At 46.5% G+C, this 17,598-nt stretch overlaps 1 protein-coding gene across 2 annotated transcripts; it reads left to right on the plus strand.

Moving 5' to 3' along the window:
• The first annotated feature begins 12,869 nt into the window (after positions 1-12,869).
• ITPRIPL1 (ITPRIP like 1) lies at positions 12,870-17,308 on the plus strand. Of its 2 annotated transcripts, XM_055121762.1 has the most exons (3): positions 12,870-13,111; positions 13,282-13,384; positions 14,179-17,308. In XM_055121762.1, exon 3 carries the CDS (start codon positions 14,193-14,195, stop codon positions 15,834-15,836), a length of 1,644 nt encoding a protein of 547 aa, XP_054977737.1. In that variant the 5' UTR covers positions 12,870-13,111; positions 13,282-13,384; positions 14,179-14,192; the 3' UTR covers positions 15,837-17,308. The 2 variants fall into 2 exon arrangements, with proteins under 2 accessions (XP_054977737.1, XP_054977736.1); XM_055121761.1 differs by lacking the exon at positions 13,282-13,384 and having other exon boundaries at positions 14,179-17,305.
• The last annotated feature ends 290 nt before the right edge of the window (positions 17,309-17,598 follow it).

A 17,598-nucleotide genomic window follows, 5' to 3' on the forward strand; every position in this document is an offset into this window, starting at 1 on the left:
AGCAATGCAAGGGATCAGGATCAGTGGTATGTGACTTACACAACACTCAGGTTGGACCATAGTGATAGTACATCAGGTAAAGCACTCACTTTGCACGCAGCTGACCCAGATTCAATCCCTGGCACCCCATACGATCCACCGAGCCTTGCCAGGAGTGATCCCTAAGTGCAGAGCCAGGAGTAAGTCCTGAGCACCTCTCATTTTCCTTTGTCAAGAGAAGATTTAGTTTTATTCCAGTAACAAGAGTTGGTGCACATATATAGAATTAACATATTTAAATTCACAAGAACAAGTTTACCTATTTAAATTACATTTATAGGCCATCTTCCCACCTTCAACAGAGAAGAGGCCAGGCAGTCTGGTGAGCAACGCGGCCGGAGAAATGCTCCGGACCCGAATCCGGGCCAACAACACCAGGGATCCAGACGGAGGAGGTACAGCAGGCACACCTTCTCCGGATGGAGCCCTGGCGACACTGAGAAGCAACTAACACGGCTCTGGGTTGCGGGACTGGAACACATCCAAGCCGCGCGGCCGCGAGACCTTTTCTAAAAACTGAAAACATACAATCTTTTAATGACAAACCAATTATCAAATGCTTCCTTAGTAGGGCTGTCTTCATTGGAGGGAAACTCCAACAACAATAGTGAGTTTTGTTTTGCAATATGGAATGTAAGCAAGGTAGAGAGAAAATGAAGTGAAATTCATCAGTTTTACAGTTGGGGGGGCTGTGACGGGGGGTATACTGGGGATTTTGGTGGTGGAATATGGGCACTGGTGAAGGGATGGTGTTTGAATATTGTATAACTGAGACATAAACCTGAAAACTTTGTAACTTTCCACATGGTGATATAATAAAAATTTAAAAAAAATAAAAAAATAAATTACATTTATAGTTTGATGAAGCTTTAGTTTTATAACAAAGGAAAGTACATAAGACAAAAATAGTTAATAGTTAAGAAAGTGTTCTTTTTCTCAATAATTTTTCAAGGGCCTGGAGCAATAGTACAGCAGGTAGGGCGTTTATCTTGCACACAGCCAAGCTGGGTTTGATCCCTGGCATCCCATATGGTCCCCTGAGCACTGCCAGAAGTAAATACTGAGTGCAGAGCCAGGAGTAACCTCTGAGAATCGCTGAATGTGACCCAAGAAGCCAAAAAAGAAAAAGAAAGGAAATAATTTATCAAACTTTTATTTCATTTAAATTCCTGGGCAATTAATAGCAGTATATCTATGAGTTTTATAAGCATTCTAGTAGAGAAGGGGAAAACCAGTTTATAAGCAAACATACTTTCCCCTGTTTTCCTTGGTCCCAAATAGTTTTATCAGTAAATTTCCTCTCTGATAAACTTACCAGAAAACTACATCTTTTTTTCTTACTTTCTAGCAAGAAAATGAATGAAACTTAGAAAGGTGTGGGGCAGGGAAGAAGATGTTGAAGAGCGAACAGAGACTTGAAAGAGCAAGTAAGCAAAGAGACATAGAGACCAGCAAGGGACACGTGTGTCCAGGGAGAGCCTGGGCGCAGAGCAGACCAGAATCCAAGGAACTCAAAGATTAGATGCAACCTGGAGTCCTGCATCAGTATATTTTGAATACAGACTATATTTAGATGATAAAGTTCTTTTAATAATTCAAGAAATTTCCTGAATTGCAGTACTAGGAATCTCCTTCTCTTCACTCTCTGGATTTTCTTTGTGACTACTGCTTGACTTGTTGTTTTGTGTCTACCCATACCATCAACTCCACAGGTATCTTCTCCAGTTCTCTATTATGGGATAGTCTTCCATTATTACTAGTCACGGTACATGAAATGATAGACCCTTGTTCATACTGTGCCGAGAGCAATGGCAGCTACCACATCAGGGTTGTTCTTTCCTGAACTAGCAAGATCCTCTGTTTAATCTCTAAAAGTCCTCAAACAAAGAGCCTATGTTGACTTCTATCCTCTATGTATAGAGACATGCATATATATATATATGTATATATATATATAAACATCTGATTATGTGTGTGTGTTTCTTGGCCACAGTCACTGTGCTTGGGGCTTACTCATGGTTCTGTGCTCAGGAATAACTCCTGGCAGGGCTCAGGGGACCATGTATGGTGCCAGGGATCAAGTCATATATGGTTGACCTTATGCAATGCAAGTCCCCTGGCTGTTTTACTCTGTCCCCATTTCCTCACTTTCAATACACTTTTGGTTTCTCTTGGGGAGATAGAATACAATTATTTTCCTTTGGAGGAGGAGGGACACCCAGTGATATGCAAGGGCTATTATCAGCACTGTTCAGGGGATCGAACCAGGTCTCTCACATGCAAAGCATATGCTTACTGAGCTATCTTCCCAGCCCTAGAGTGCATTTCTGACCATGTATTATAGAATTTATGCATTAAAAATAATGGGGGGAGGCACAACATCGAGCAATGGTACAGGGGTTAGGACACTTGCCTTTCATGCAGCTCATCCAGGTTTGATCCCCAGTACCATATATGTCCTCTGAGCTCACCAGGAGTGATCCCTGAGCACAGAGCCATGAGTAAGCACTGAGCACAGAGCCAGGAGTAAGCCCTGAGCACTCTGAATGTGGTCCCCAAAACAAAAAAAATTATTTGGGGGCCACACCCCTGTAGTGCTCAAGGGTCACTCATAACAATGCTCAGAAGTCACTTCTGGCAGATCTCAGGGGACCCTTTGGTGCTTGGGATTAAACTCAAGTCTTCTGCCCCTAAGGAATGAGCTTGGCCCATTGTGCTATTCCTTAGGCTCCCAAAGTTTGAGGACCACCAATTCAGAACATAAATTTTTACAGGTGATTTGTTTCATTTATGTGTTTTGAAAGTATTGTTCAAGTATTTAGTAAATGTATAAATTTTTGGAAATATGTATAAGAACTCTTAAACATGGTGGAGAATACAGTGAAAGACCAAGAAAAATGGGGGTATGGTGCTGTCAGTAGGTCAATCTGTACCTGTGGGGCCAGTGCATCAGCAGCCTATGGTTTCTTCAGGATTTCAGATTCCCCAAAATTGCCACTGTACCTTTGGTCAGACCCCAATAACTTGGGCCAAATTTACCAAGAAATTAAATGGCTAAAATTTAGGTACCCACAAATCAGCTCTAACTCAGCTATACAAGCTCATTTGTTGGCCTTATTTCAGAGACCCATTTTGATCTCAAAAGAGATCAAAAGCTGCAGTTAATCTTGGACCCTTGCATGGGTGAACAGACTGTGGTAAATGGGAGGGGAGCAGGTAGACCTGCCCAAGCAGAGCCCCAGCAGCCATTTGCTTCCACAATTCTCAAATCACCACCATACTCCAGGCCTGACTCCACCGTTTCAGGACAGACCTCACCAAGATATAATCTGCTGGAAATTTGGGTTAGTGGGTTTTGTGACGGAAATCTCCAGGCTTCCTTGGGGTCAGAGATAGGCTACCTCCCTCCATCTTCTTGTACTTCCAGAAGATTCCAAAGTCACATCCACACCCCAAAGCAACCACCCAATTGAAAAAATGCTCTAGTCTTAATGTCCCGATAAAAATACCGAATGCCCTGAATAAACACCAAGACCTCTTAGCACCTGTATTGCAAACCATGATGCACAAAAGGAAAAGGAAAGAACAAGAAGAAAAGTATCTTCCATAGAAGGAGGCTGGGGGTGGGGGATGGGGCATTGGGGGATGGTAGTGGGGAAACAGGGGACATTGGTGATGGGAAATGTACACTAGTGGAGGGATGGGTGCTGGATCATTGTAGGACTGAAACCCAATTATAAACAGCTTTTAATGGTCTATCTCATGAATACTAAATTAAAAATAGGGAAAAAAGTAATGTGGAGTTCATGCCTGATTCAATCAATGGCTAAATAAGTAGCAGGACTCCTACATTATTGAAAAAAAAAAAAGACCAAGAAACAAGCAAGTCAGATTATAAATTATGGAAAGAAAAATGCCAATAATGAACAGAGTATCAGAGACAGAAGAATGATAATTAAATTAGCAAACAGAGCTACCTGGGAGAACAAACAAGGAAAATATGTGTACAGTGAGACCTCACTTAAGGTTATCAATATATTATTGGAAACTATGACATAGAACAAAACAAAACCAATTTTACCACATGCTAATTGATGTTAATAAGAGTTAAGTTCTTGAAACAGATTTCTGTAAAAGAAAAAAATCCCCAAACTTTCAAATGAAGACTCCAAATCCTTCTAATATGAGTCCTTAGACTATGTTCTCTTCAGAATCCACAAAGTTCAGTTCAGGGACTCTGGAAGCAGGAACCCTGGAACTCTGGACAGGACGCCTTTTCACAAGCATGTCTTATATCCACATCCTAGGGGCAGGAGTGAGAGTACATGGGTAGGGCCATGCATGTTGATGACATGCCTTGCATGTGGATGACCCAGGTTTAATCCCTAGCACCTCATGCGTTCCCCTAAACACCACCAGGAGTGATTCCTGAGTGCAGAGCCAGGAGTAAGTTGAGTACCAGTACTTGTGGCCCCAAACCAAAAACAAAATAAAAGTCATGCATTTATACATAGAAAACAGTTTTCTGTCAGTTCCTGGGCTGACTGGAATCAAGGCAGCATTTCAAACTGATTTTGTCCAGAAACATCAACAGTAGCCAGTCTTGTCGCCAGAGCCAAAATAAGAAAACTATAATCAGACATGACAGAAGAGTACAATAGGTGATTTTATAAACTCAGTAGATAGTCTGATCAGCAGAATCGGCAGAATCAGCAGAGTACTGCAACTAAGCCAAAAATCTCCAAGACGAGGTGTAGGAAACCTCTAGAAAAACAACAGAAGAAAGGGAAAAAGTATGAAAAGAAGTGAATAGCAAACCAGAGAACTATGGGATGACTCAAGAGGAATGATATAGGGGCTGGAGTGATAGCACAGCGGGTAGGGCGTTTGCCTTGCACGCGGCAGACCCGGGTTCGAATCCCAGCATCCCATATGGTCCCCTGAGCACTGCCAGGGGTGATTCCTGAGTGCAGAGCCAGGAGTAACCCCTGTGCATCGCCGGGTGTGACCCAAAAAGCAAAAAAAAAAAAAAAAAAAAAAAAAGAGGAATGATATAAGAATCATCAGAATCCTGAAGAAGAAAGAGCAAATTTAATGAAGATCCACACTTAAATAAATAATAAACTACAATTTCTCAGAGTTGAAGAGTGCTGGCACCCAGATCCAAAGAGCCTGAAAGGCCCTAGCAAAAACAGACTCAAACAGAAAAGCTCTGAGGACATAATAATGAGTAACAAAAGACAGAGACAAACTATTGAAAGCAGCAAGATTAAGAAAGGAATTCACAGGGCAAGAGAGATAGAACAGTACATAGGGCTCTTTCCTCGCACGAAGCAGACCCAGGTTCAATCCCATGGCACCCCATATGTTTTTGTAAACTCTCCTGGAGTGATCCCTCATTGCAGAGCCAGGAGTAAAGCTTTAGCACTGCCAGATGTGCCACCCTCCCTACAAAAGAGACTTACGTACAGAGGAAAGCACATAAGACTCACAGTAGATCTATTAAGTGACATTCGATGAGCCACAATGGAGAAAAAAAAACCCTCAGTGGTGGGCTGGAGGATAGTACAGTGTAGGGCATTTGCCTTGCACACAGCTGACCTGGGTTTGATCCCTGGCACCTCATAAGGTCCCCCTGAGACTTCTAGGAATGATCCCTGAGCACAGAGTCAGTAGTAGTAATCCCTTCTGGCAAGGCCCAAACCTCCCCACCCACCCAAAGAAACGCCCTCAATAAAATGAACACATCACCATACTATCGAGTTAGATTATCATTCATATCTGAAGGAACAATGTAGAGATTCATGGAGAGGCAGCAGCCTGAGGAATTCATAGCCTTGAAACCAGTTTTGCAAGAAGCATTAAAGAAGCTCCTTTAATAGACAAGAAAAACCTCAGCATTTTGCCACTGAGAATGGCATTCACTAATTGTGCTTATGGTCACTCTACTAGATTAAGAAAGGTTTCTTTATTTCTGGCTTGCTAAGGAATTTTATAATTTTTAAATAATTAGTGTTTCATTTAAATTAAATGTTCTACGTCTATTCTGGTGATTTTTAAAACATATATACAGGGTTTTTTCTTTTTTTTTTTTTGCTTTTTGGTCACACCTAGCAATGCTCAGAGTTTACTCCTCCTGGCTCTGCACTCAGGAATTACTCCTGGCGGTGTTCAGCGGACCACATGGAATGCCGGGGATTGAACCCAGGTCAACCAGTTGCAAACGCCCTCCCCGCTGTACTTTCACTTGGGCCCTCTACAGATTTTTATTACAATATATATTTTTATTAATCAGACATTATGTGTTATATGATATCTAATATATTCATCCCCTTTTTAGAATAAAGCACTTCCATACTTTTATAGTCCTATTCAGACTTTCCCTTAAATCAATCTCTCTCTCTCTTTCTCTCTGTCTCTGTCTCTGTCTCTCTCTGTCTCTGTCTCTGTCTCTGTCTCTCTCTCTCTCTCTTCAGGGATCACTTCTTGTGGTGAACCCAGTTGGTCAGGTGCAGGGTAAGTACCTTACCTGCTGTACTATCTCTCTGGCCCTTCCTTTAAATTTCTTAACTTTCTTTTTTTTGTTTGTTTGTTTCTTTTTTTTTTTGCTTTTGGGTCTCACCCAGCAATTCTAAGGGCTTACTCCTGGCTCTGTACTCAGGAATCACTCCTGGTAGTGTTCAGGGGACCATATGGGATGCCGGGGATCAAACCCGGGTGGACCATATGCAAAGCAAATGCTTTATCCGCTGTCCTATTGTTCCGGCCCCTTAACTTTCTTTTGTTGTTGTTATTTGGTCATATCCAGTAATGCTCAGGAGTTACTACTGGATCTGCACTCAGGAATCACTCCAGGCAGTGCTTGGGAAACCATATGAGATAATGAGGATTGAACCTAGGTTGGCCACATGCAATGCAATGCAAGCACCCTACCTTCAGTACTACCTCTCTGGCCCCAGATTTTTCTTAATATTGTTTTCTCTCACTCTTACTAAACTGTTATTTGTAGGATTTATCTATTTTATATTAATGTATTAGCATGAAATTATTCATTCTGTTCATTAAAATTTTACATATTTAAAAAGAGAAATTTATAGCTTTAGAAAAAAAATTATCAACTTATCACTGATTTACAGTTTTGTGGAATTTTAGGAGTTCATAGATGAGAATAGTTCATCTTTGGGTGTTGGTGTCACCACTTCCACAATTAATTTTTTTAAAAAGCTCTTTCAGGGGCTGGAGCAATAGCACAGTGGATAGGGCATTTGCCTTGCACGCGGCTGACCCGGGTTCAGTTCGAGCATCCCGTACGGTCCCGAGCACCTCCAGGAGTGATTCCTGAGTGCAGAGCCAGGAGTAACCCCTGTGCATCGCCAGATGTGACCCAAAAAGCAATAAATAAATAAATAAATAAATAAATAAATCATCATGATCATCATCCCATTGATGGTCGAATTTCTCTAGCGGTCTCGGTAACGTCTCCATTCGTCCTAGCCCTGAGATTTTAGAAGTCTCTTTTTACTTGTCCTTCCCAACGGTGCCATATTGGAGGCTCTTTCAGGTCAGGGGAATGAGACCCATCATTGTTACTGGTTTTGGCATATGAATATGTCACAGGGAGCTTGTCAGGCTCTCCCATGTGGGCAGGAAACTCTCTGTAGCTTGCCAGGTTCTCCGAGAGAGAGAACTAGGCTATAAGATGTTGGCCTCATGAGCTTCTGGAAGCGCAGTTTCTGGGTGTGACCACCTAGCTTTACACAGCGGGGGCAGTTTCTGGGTGTGACCACCTAGCTATTGAAAAATGGTGGATCTAGGCAGAAGAGGCCCAGTCCCGATCTGAGCAGCCTTGGAGATTTCAGCCCCGGGTCCCACATACCTGGGTTCCTCTGCCAGTTCCTTCATGTGTGAGGCTTGTCCGAACGTGTGAAGAGTTTCCTTGAGCATGGCTGTGGCTGGGTTCTGGAGGTCTTCGGCTGCGGGGATTCTGCTCTGGGCAGGGAGGGAAATTCAACCCACCTCTTCCCAGGGGCCCCGGTGAAGACAGCCAGGTGTGGGGGCAAGAGACTCTTAGGGATTATTAGGGATATTAGGGCTATCTTAGGGATATTAGGAATCAAACCCAGCACCTTAAAAATGCAAGGCATCTGCTCCACCATTTCAATCACATCCCCACACATGAAATACTTCTCTTTTTCTGTTTTTTCCCAGACACACCCAGCATTGCTGAGAGGTAATTCCTAGTTCTGCATTCAGGAATTACTCCTAGTGGGCTTGAGGAACCATGTGGGATGCTGGAGATCAAATCTGAGTTGGTCACGTACAAGGCAAGCACCCTACCCGCTGTACTCTCTAGCCCCATCTGAAACACTTTTCTTCTTGTACTGGTATCTGATGAACTAGAACTCTAGTTTGAGATCTGAAAGTACAACTGCTGAAAATCTATGTGGAAATAGGCATCTTGTTTCTTGTTTTATCTTTTGATAACACATAAAGAACATTACTTGCAACTCAACATTTTGTTGAAATGATTTCACCACATTGTTTCATATTTATACACAATTTGCTTTGTGATTTTAGTTTGAAGCAACAGTAAAAAAAAAGGCTAAAACAGGGGTTGGAGTGATAGTACAGTGGGTAGGGTATTTGCCTTGCACATGGCCAACCCAGGTTTGATCCCTGGCATCCCATATGGTCCTCCAAGCAACGCCAGGAGTAATTCCTGACTGAAAAGCCAAGTAACTCCTGAACATCACCAGCTGTGACCCAAAAAGAAAAAAAAGTTAAACATTGAAAATAGTAGAAAGGGGCTGGAGCGATAGCACAGCGGGTAGGGCATTTGCTTGCACGCGGCCGACTCAGGTTCGAATCCCAGCATCCCATATGGTCCCCTGAGCACTGCCAGGAGTAATTCCTGAATGCAGAGCCAGGAGTGACCCCTGTGCATCACCGGGTGTGACCCAAAAAGAAAAAAAACAGTAAAAAAATCCAACAATAAAAATATTTACTAGAAAAAAAAGCTAATTTAACAGTAAAAGCTAACTTAACAGTAAAAGGTAATCAAGTCTGCAGCAAAAGCTAATTTTCAGTCATTCAGTGCTGGTAATAGTGGTTGAGGGCAGTTTCCATTTAGAAAAATTTTCATCTTAGATCCAACCTCAAAAAGAGATTGCAAATTAATATACAGTAAGGCAAGTCAGGATATTCAGCATCTATCTCTAGTAAAAAGCCACAAAATTAGTTTGTTTGTTTGTTTGTTTGTTTAAGAGCAAGGATGAGATGGGGGCTAGCAGGGGCCAGAGTGAGTCAGTATTCATTGGAAGTCAACATCCTTTTAACAAGAACATATATATTTTTGTTCCCCCCTTTTGTTTTTGGTTTTTGGTTTACACCCAGTGATACTCAGAGATTACCTTAAGCTCTGCACTTAGGAGTTACTCCTGCCAATGATCCAAGGACCATATTGGATACTTCGAATTGAAGCCGGCTTTGTAATGTGCAAGGCAAATGCCCTACCTGCTGATTGGTTCCTTTATTTTCCCCTTTGTTGTTGTTTCAATGAAGGGAGTCACAACTACGATTTGAGCACTGCATCTGATGGTGATGCTCACATGCTTGGTTGTGGTGCTCACAGTAGTTTGGGATGCTTGCAATTTAGCTATGGTACTTGCTGGAAGTCATCCACTTTTAGGTCCAGAGCTCACATTTTCAGCAGTGGTGTGCCATATTTTTCATCCCGCTGTGGCAAGATCCACAGGACAATGTGGTGGTTGGGGCCAGGGATCAAACTCTTGCCTCATGTCTGCCATGCTCTCTCAGATTGATTTTTCTAAGTTCATGAGTAAACAAAATTCTCCATTGATGCTATTGGCTTGCTAACACATGATTAATTCAAGTATTTAACATGCTGCTGGGTATATGACTCAGTGGAAGAAAGTATGTGTCATGTGTTCGGTCCTGGGTTGTTCCATCCCTGGCATCTCTCTCTCTCTCTCTCTCTCTCTCTCTCTCTCTCTCTCTCTCTCTCTCTCTCTCTCTCTCACACACACACACACACACACACACACACACACAAATATTTTACACAGGGTTTATGCTGCTGTTGAATAGCCATAGACATAAGCCCTTACATTTTCACACACTGTAAACATGTTTGTCCAAGTCTTTTTCTGTCATGTACACCTGAGGCTCCTTAAAACTATTGCTTCCTAGGACCAGAGAGATAGCTTAATAAAGACTGACCATGGACTTGGCATAAGGGAGGTCCAGTTTTGATATCTGGCACCAGCACAGCTGGAGGTCAAAAAACAAAACAAAAAACCGAGAAAAAAATCCCCCCAACCCCTCCACCCTCCCCCACAAAAAACCCTTATGTGTTAGGCACAGGCTTTGTTTTGTTTTGCTTTTATTTTGTTTGTTTGGGGGCCATACCTGGCAATGCTCAGGCATTACCCCTGGCTCTCCAGGAAGTGCTTGGGGGGGAACCATAAGTGGTACTGGGGATTGAACCTGGGTCAGCTGCATGCAAGTGCCCTGTCTGCTGTACTATCTCTCCAACCCAGTGGACACACACTTTGCATGCAGGAGCTCTAGATTCAATCCTTGGCACTTCATGGTCCTCTGAGCACCACAGGAGCAATCCCTGAGCTATGCACCAGAGAACCACCAAGTACGACCTGAAAAAGCAAAAACAAAGCGGGAAAAAAATGTCCTAACAGGACTATACTCAAGCTCCTAAACACCAATTGTTTGCATGTTCTATAATGTATTTTGGCGGGGGGGGGGTCCCAGAGATGAGTGAATGATAGAGCACCTGCCTTGGAAGTGTAAGTTTTTAAGTTTGATCCCAACACCACTCCAGGTGCTAAATTCAATAATACCTAGGGCACTGCCATTGGGATCCCAGTTTCTGCCCCTCACCCCCTCATGGCAACAACAATCATAGGAACACCAAAAATGACACAGGAGGAAACGGGTAAGAACTAAAATAAATGTAATTTTTTTTCATCCTGACATCATGATGTAACTTTAAAAACATTAATTCTCGCATGTGAGGCCTCAGCATCCCCAAAACAAGTAGTAATCTGTCATGCAGGTTTATGAAAGGTATGTTTCCAGTTTCATCACAGTCAACCAGGAGATAGGCTTCCCCACTCCTTAGTCATGTAGGCCAATTTTGTTAAGATTCTGTCCAAGCTGTTTGGGTCCTTGGTGATTTGCCATTTGTTTAAAGAGGTCTGAAATTTGAGTCTTTTATTTATTTTTTAATTTTGGGGGGTCATACCTGGAGATGCTTGAGGGTTACTCCTGGCTCTGCACTCAGGAATAATTCCTGGTGGTGATGTTGGGTGGTGCTAGTGGTGGTGGTGAAGGGGAACCTCATCCAACTGGTTGGTTCGCTGCAAAGCAAATACCCTACAGGCTGTACTATTACTCCTGCCCCGGAACAGTCTTTTTTTTTTTTTTGCTTTTTGGGTCACACCCAGCGATGCTCAGGGATTACTCCTGTACTCCTGGCTTTGCACTCAGGAATTGCTCCTGGCAGTGTTTGGGGACCATATGGGATGCCGGGGATCGAACCCGGGTGAGCCACGTGCAAGGCAAATGCCCTACCCGCTGTGCTATCGCTCCGGCCCCCGGAACAGTCTTTTTAACAGAGAGACTTTAGTCTCAAGAGTTCATTGCCTTCTTTTCTCCTTGGGTTCTTTCTGATAAAGGTCCTTTTCAGGAAACCTATTTTGCTGGTAATTGTCAGCAGGCCCTAAGGCTTGTCCAGTCACTGAGCTTTATCAAATTCTTGGTTACTATCCTGTAGCTTGAGGATTCTTGTTTTGTTTTGCTGTTGTTGGTTTTTGGACCACACTCTGAGGTGCTCAGACCTTACTCCTGGCTCTGCTCAGGGATCAACCTGGAGAGGCTCAGGGGACCCTATGTGCATGAATGGTCGGCTGTGTGCAAGGCAAGCACCTTACTCCTGTACTATCTCTCAGGGCCCCAAGCTTGAGGATTTATTTTTGTTTGGGGGGCCACACCCAGCAGTGTTCAGGGATACTCTAGTCGTGCTGGGGGGGGGGACCATATGTGGTACTGGGGAATCAAAATTGGGCCTGCTGTGATGAAGGCAAGTGTCTGTTCTCTGTACTACGGCTCCAGCTCCATGCTTGAGTTTTATTCCCACATGACTAGTGGAGGTCAGGCAAGTAGAGGTCAGGTAAAGCCTTAGGGTGGTGCTGTCTGGTCCTTTTTCACAAGAGAGCCACTTTGATAGGAGAAAAGGGCACAGGGAAAAAACCTAAATTTTGACGTGGGCTGAGTGAGGCGCAAGCTGACACCGCACTCATCTCCGTACCATTTTGCGCAGATCAGCGCTAAGTGCATATAACATTTTCCCGCGACCTGCATCCTTGTGGATAACTAGTCACCAGCATCCTGGCACCGAAATCCTGTCAGTATATTCCGCACGGAGCGCAGCTGAGCGAAAAACAAGACAGCTCTGCCTGGCCCCTGACCCGTGAGGCTTGAGGCTGGGCAGCTGCAGCCTAAGTGCCCCAGTCCTGAACTCCGGTCTCCAGTGTGTGGCCGCAGTCGCAGCCGGAGCTCTGCGTTCAGACTAGGGAGCGGAGGACCAACCATGCCGCCAAGGGACTTGGACTTGGTGGGAGGGGCTTGGGCGGGGCTGAGTGGGAGGAGCTTTCCGTTGGGATAGGCGGGACGGGCGGGGCTTAGTGGGCGGGGCTTGGTGGGAGGGAGGAGCTTGCGCTGGGGTGGGCGGGGCGGGTGTGGTCTGGTGGGAGGAGCTGGGGCGGGGCGGGGCGGAGCCTGGACGGCGGGAACCCGGGAGCCGGCTGGCGCCCGCGGAGCTGCGCGCGGCACGGTGCAGCCTCGGCTGCCGTAGCCTGACAGCCGATCCGACACACTATCGTAGAAACATGGTGTGTTCGGTGGGAGAGGGGAGCGGTGCCAGTCCCGCGGGAGGACCTGACGAGGGCTCCGGAACCCCCAGCCCGCCGAGAAGAAGGCGGGCGCGGTCAGGCCGCGCTGTTTCTTTAAGACGGTGTTCCTGCTAACACCGACGGTGAGTGAGTAACCTGCCCCCAGGTCTCGGGAGAAACCCGGCGGAGGCTGGGTTTGATGGGCGGCTGAGAATTTTGATCTCTGGGAGTGGACTTTGGGGAAGTTGTTGATGGGGGAGGGGCACACCGTGCTTGGATCCGCAGCCCCCACGTACCTTGTAAATTTTAACAGGGCTGCTGGAGTGGTGAGACCAAGCAAGGTCAAGTTCCCAAGGGAGGAGAGGCCCCCTACCTGGCCTCTGCGTCTACCGCGGCATAGTTCTGCTTGACTCTAGGTAAGCCCAGGAGCTTGCGAACTTAGTGGAATGAATGCAGGAAGCTTTTGTGGGAGTGGAGGTGGCGGGGAAAGGGTTCGAGGGAGGCAGAGGAGCTGATGTCTGCTGGCTCACATACCTGCCTTAGGCACCCGTGCTAAAGCTTCCTGGCTCAGAGCTGGAGCCTCTTTCCTATGAATGGGCCCAGACCACCCGAGGGGCATCTGGTCTCCCCATAGCACCTAGGAGAGCACAGCAGCAAGCAGGGGGCAGGGAGCCCCAGTGCCATGGCTTTGGAGCCCTTAGGAGGAGAACCGAGGGACCGGATGACATAGGCTGAGCAGAATGATTGTGAAGTCACAGAGGAAGCAGGATGCCTGGCAGGAGGAGGCCTGCAGCCCTGCGGGCCAGTGCTTTGTGCTGGAGGAAGGGAGGCTCAGGAGCGGCAGGCAGGGCTGGTGCCCATAGTGAGCCAATGAGTCGGGTGAGGCCACCCTACCTTAGAGGTTCCCCTTCCCCATCCTGCACTGGAGTGAAGGCAGCCCCTGTCCACACTCTGGGCGCCTAACTGCCACCCCCACCAGGCGGAAGGAAAGCAGTAGAGACACTGAGGGGCACAGCCTGCTGCTCCTCTTCCTCCCAAACCTGGGCAGACCTCCTTCACTCTGTCCAAGCCCCAGTTCTATGAAGCTTCCTGTGACTCCTGCGTAGTTACCATCCAGGATCTGGGGTGCCAGGGCCCCAGGGGAATATGCCCAGGAGAGCAGAGGAGTCCAGAAGAGCCCCCACTCATTCCTGCCCTCCTACTTATGCAGATGCGGAGGTCTCCATGGCTGTGATAAGCCTTCTGTTCTTGGCAGTGATGTATGTTGTTCACCACCCCTTGATGGTCAGTGACCGGATGGACCTGGACACGCTTGCCAGAAGCCGGCAGCTGGAGAAGCGAATGAGCGAGGAGATGCGCCAGTTAGAGATGGAGTTTGAAGAGAGGAGGCGGGACGCTGAGCAAAAGCAGAAGGCAGAGAAATTCTGGAGAGGCGACCATGACGAGGAGGAATTAGTGCTGGGCAAGAAAGACATGGGGTGGCTGTTCCAGGCCAACCGGCCGGGCCCCCTGGGCTGGATGCTGGGGAACCTGTGGAACGCCGGCCTCTTTTGCCTCTTCCTCATCTTTGAACTCGTGCGACAGAACATGCAGCACGAGCCGGCCTATGATTCCAGCAGTGATGAGGAGGAGGAGGAAGTGCGCCTGGTGCCTGTCACCTCCTCCAACTGGCTCGCTGGCTTCCCTTCCCGGGACACCCTGGAGTCCTTTTATAAACACCGCGTCCAGAACGCCATCCGGGACTTGCCCTGCACCTGTGAGTTCGTGGAGAGTTTCGTGGATGACCTCATTGAGGCCTGCCGGGTGGTGGGCCGCCGGGAGGCTCACCCACAGTTGGAAGACTGCCTGGGCATTGGGGCTGCCTTTGAGAAATGGGGAACCGTCCATGAGACCCAGGCCTTTGACATCCTGGTGCCCATTGCTCCCCCGCAGGGCACGGTGTTTGTGTTGGAGATGCGGGATCCGGCCCTGGGCCACCGCTGTGGCTCTGTGCTGGTGGAGTCTGAGTGTGCGTGTAAGCACGAGAAGCTGCTGGGGGATGTGCTGTGCCTGGTCCACCACCACCACCGGGAGCACCCTGCCCACTCTGGCATGTGCAGCAGCGCCACCAAGGCAGCGCTGTGCACTGCCTCCTACTTGGACGTCTACAAGACCGTCCAGTGGTTCCAGAAACTGCTGAGCAATGCCTGGGCCCTCGTGGCCCACAAGTATGACTTCAAGCTCAGCCTCCCGCTGTCCACCACCGCCTGCAACCTCCGGCTGGACTACCGCTCAGGCCGCTCGCTCTCAATCCGCTTGATTTTGGGGGTGCAGCGGGAAGACACCTTGGTCTACCTGGTGAGTCAGGCTGCCGACCAGGAACAGCTCACCAGTGTGGACTGGCCCGAGTCCTTCGCGGCGTGTGAGCACTTGTTCCTGAAGCTGGTGGGGCGCTTCGCTCCCGAGAACACCTGTCACCTCAAGTGCCTCCAGATCATACTCAGTCTCCGGGACACAAAGGACTTGCCTCCCGGATCGTCCCCTCCCATCCTCACCTCTTACCACTTTAAAACGGCACTCATGCATCTGTTGCTACGACTGCCCCTGACAGACTGGCAGCCAGACATGATTTCCCAGCGGCTCCAGGACATCCTTTGGTTTTTGGGCCGGGGCCTCCAGCAACGGTCACTCCATCATTTCCTCATTGGGAACAACTTCTTGCCCCTCACCATCCCTATCCCTAAGACATTTCGGAACGCGGAGCCAGTCAATCTCTTCCAGCATCTGGTGCTCAACCCCATGGCACATTCACAGGCAGTGGAAGAGTTCCACAGCCTTCTGACCCAGGTGAAAACTCTGCCTTGTGCCCACTTGGCTGAGGGAATTTAATGTAAAGACCATTAAAGGGGGGAGAAAGTATTTCTGACTTCTCAGACTGTAAGAGATTTTTTCGGATACATCAGTGGTATTTGGGATCTTCCCTTTGCCAGTCAGGGCTTTGACAGCTTAAGATACCCTAAGGAGTAGTTAGGAGGAGGGGGCCCACCCAGCAGGGCCTCGGCCAAGGTGGGTCCTCTGAGGTATCTCCTGACTTCAGTCTAGGGAAACCTTTGTTCTGTGAGGATCTTGTTTCTCAAGAGCTGTGATTCAGAGGGAGCCTGTGAAGTTGTATTTTGTTTCAACACTGGAAGTAAAAGACAATGAGAGAATACTTCCATTCTAGTTTATTTCTTCTTGTGAGTGATTCCTAACACATTCCTGTCAATTGGTTTCCTTATAATTCCATGTTCATTAATTTAGTTCACATCCAAACTAATGGCACTCCATTTTATCCCAAATACTCTGATGCCAACTTCTTATATTTTAGGATGTAATTTTTCAGACTACACATCTGAAGATTGAAAACCAAGATGTTTATTTTCCATTTTCTTAATTTAGTTTATTTTCATAAAAACAGCGCTTAAAATTGCAGTTAATAGAACTTCTTAGCATTGCACAAATACTAAGTGGACCGGCTCCAAGTGAAAAAGGAATCAAGATAAGATAACCAGTTTACTGTAATTAACAAATGAGCTAATATCTGTGTTGACTTTATCAGAACCCAGAAGAAAGATTATACGATCCTTAGTCAAGGACAGTACTTCTGGGGTCTCTGAATAGTCACTGTTTCTGGGGGTTAGGGGGGAGGGTCCTTTTGTTTGTTACAGCTGTGCTTTGTCAATCGGATAATGTCTTTGATTCTCTTCAAAGATGACAAAGAGGTTCTTTGAACTATGATCGAGGTTCTGCAAAGCAGGTTCATCACAATCCAGGCTCAGTGCCAGGGTAGGGCAGGAAGGGCTGTAAAACAGTCCAGCTCTAACAAAGTCACAATTCTGGAGACAGTCGTGGTGTGTTGTCTTCTCCTTTCAAAACTCTGGGTTTCTTTCGTAGTGTTAATTACGTGACTATCATGGTGGGTGTGGTTGTTTCGGACATCCCAGTGCTGTTCCTGACCAGCACCGGCACCGCTTGGGAGGAGAACGTGGCCTCACAATGAACTTGACCGAAGCAGGAATCAGATGCTGGTCTTTATGGGTTTTGCTGTAGAAGTTTTGCACCGTACCTTGGCAGAAACTGATTACTGGTGTTCCAGAACCTGACGCCAATCAATAGTTGCGGCTCCTACTGCACAATAGCTCCTGGGCTCCTGTGCTGTCAAGTTAAGATCAGTGAGGGTGACTTAATTGCTGGTGGGGCTTGGGGGTAGTGAAGACATTTTTTTTTGTTGTTTGTTTTAGATGTCTTCTGGTGTTTCAGTTCCCTGTCAATAAAGGAGGCTATTTTCTGTAAAGCTGGAATCTGTTCAATGACACATACAGCAGATCAGCATTCTCACGTGCCCGTTGCCAAGTAGATTGTTTTACCTTCATCCAGAACATCCTGGTATTTCTCAATACACCGTGAACCAGTCAGCTCTGTGGTTTCCCAGTGGTAGGGTGAGTTAAGTAGGAAAGAATAATTCAGAAAGTTAAGGAGCACCTAAATTATTCATTTCTCTGGTACCCAAATCAAAATAATGAGCCACTTGAAAAGATCTTAAGGGGCTACAAACAACACTCAGGAGTGCCTTAGAAAATGTAAGCTTGTGGGGCTGGAGCGATAGCACAGC

Source organism: Sorex araneus, chromosome X, assembly GCF_027595985.1.
Source record: "Sorex araneus isolate mSorAra2 chromosome X, mSorAra2.pri, whole genome shotgun sequence".
NCBI classification, from domain to species: domain Eukaryota; kingdom Metazoa; phylum Chordata; class Mammalia; order Eulipotyphla; family Soricidae; genus Sorex; species Sorex araneus.

Coding starts and splice junctions, on each gene's coding strand:
- ITPRIPL1 (XM_055121762.1), top strand. CDS start 14,193: ATGGCTGTGATAAGCCTTCTGTTCTTGGCAGTGATGTATGTTGTTCAC.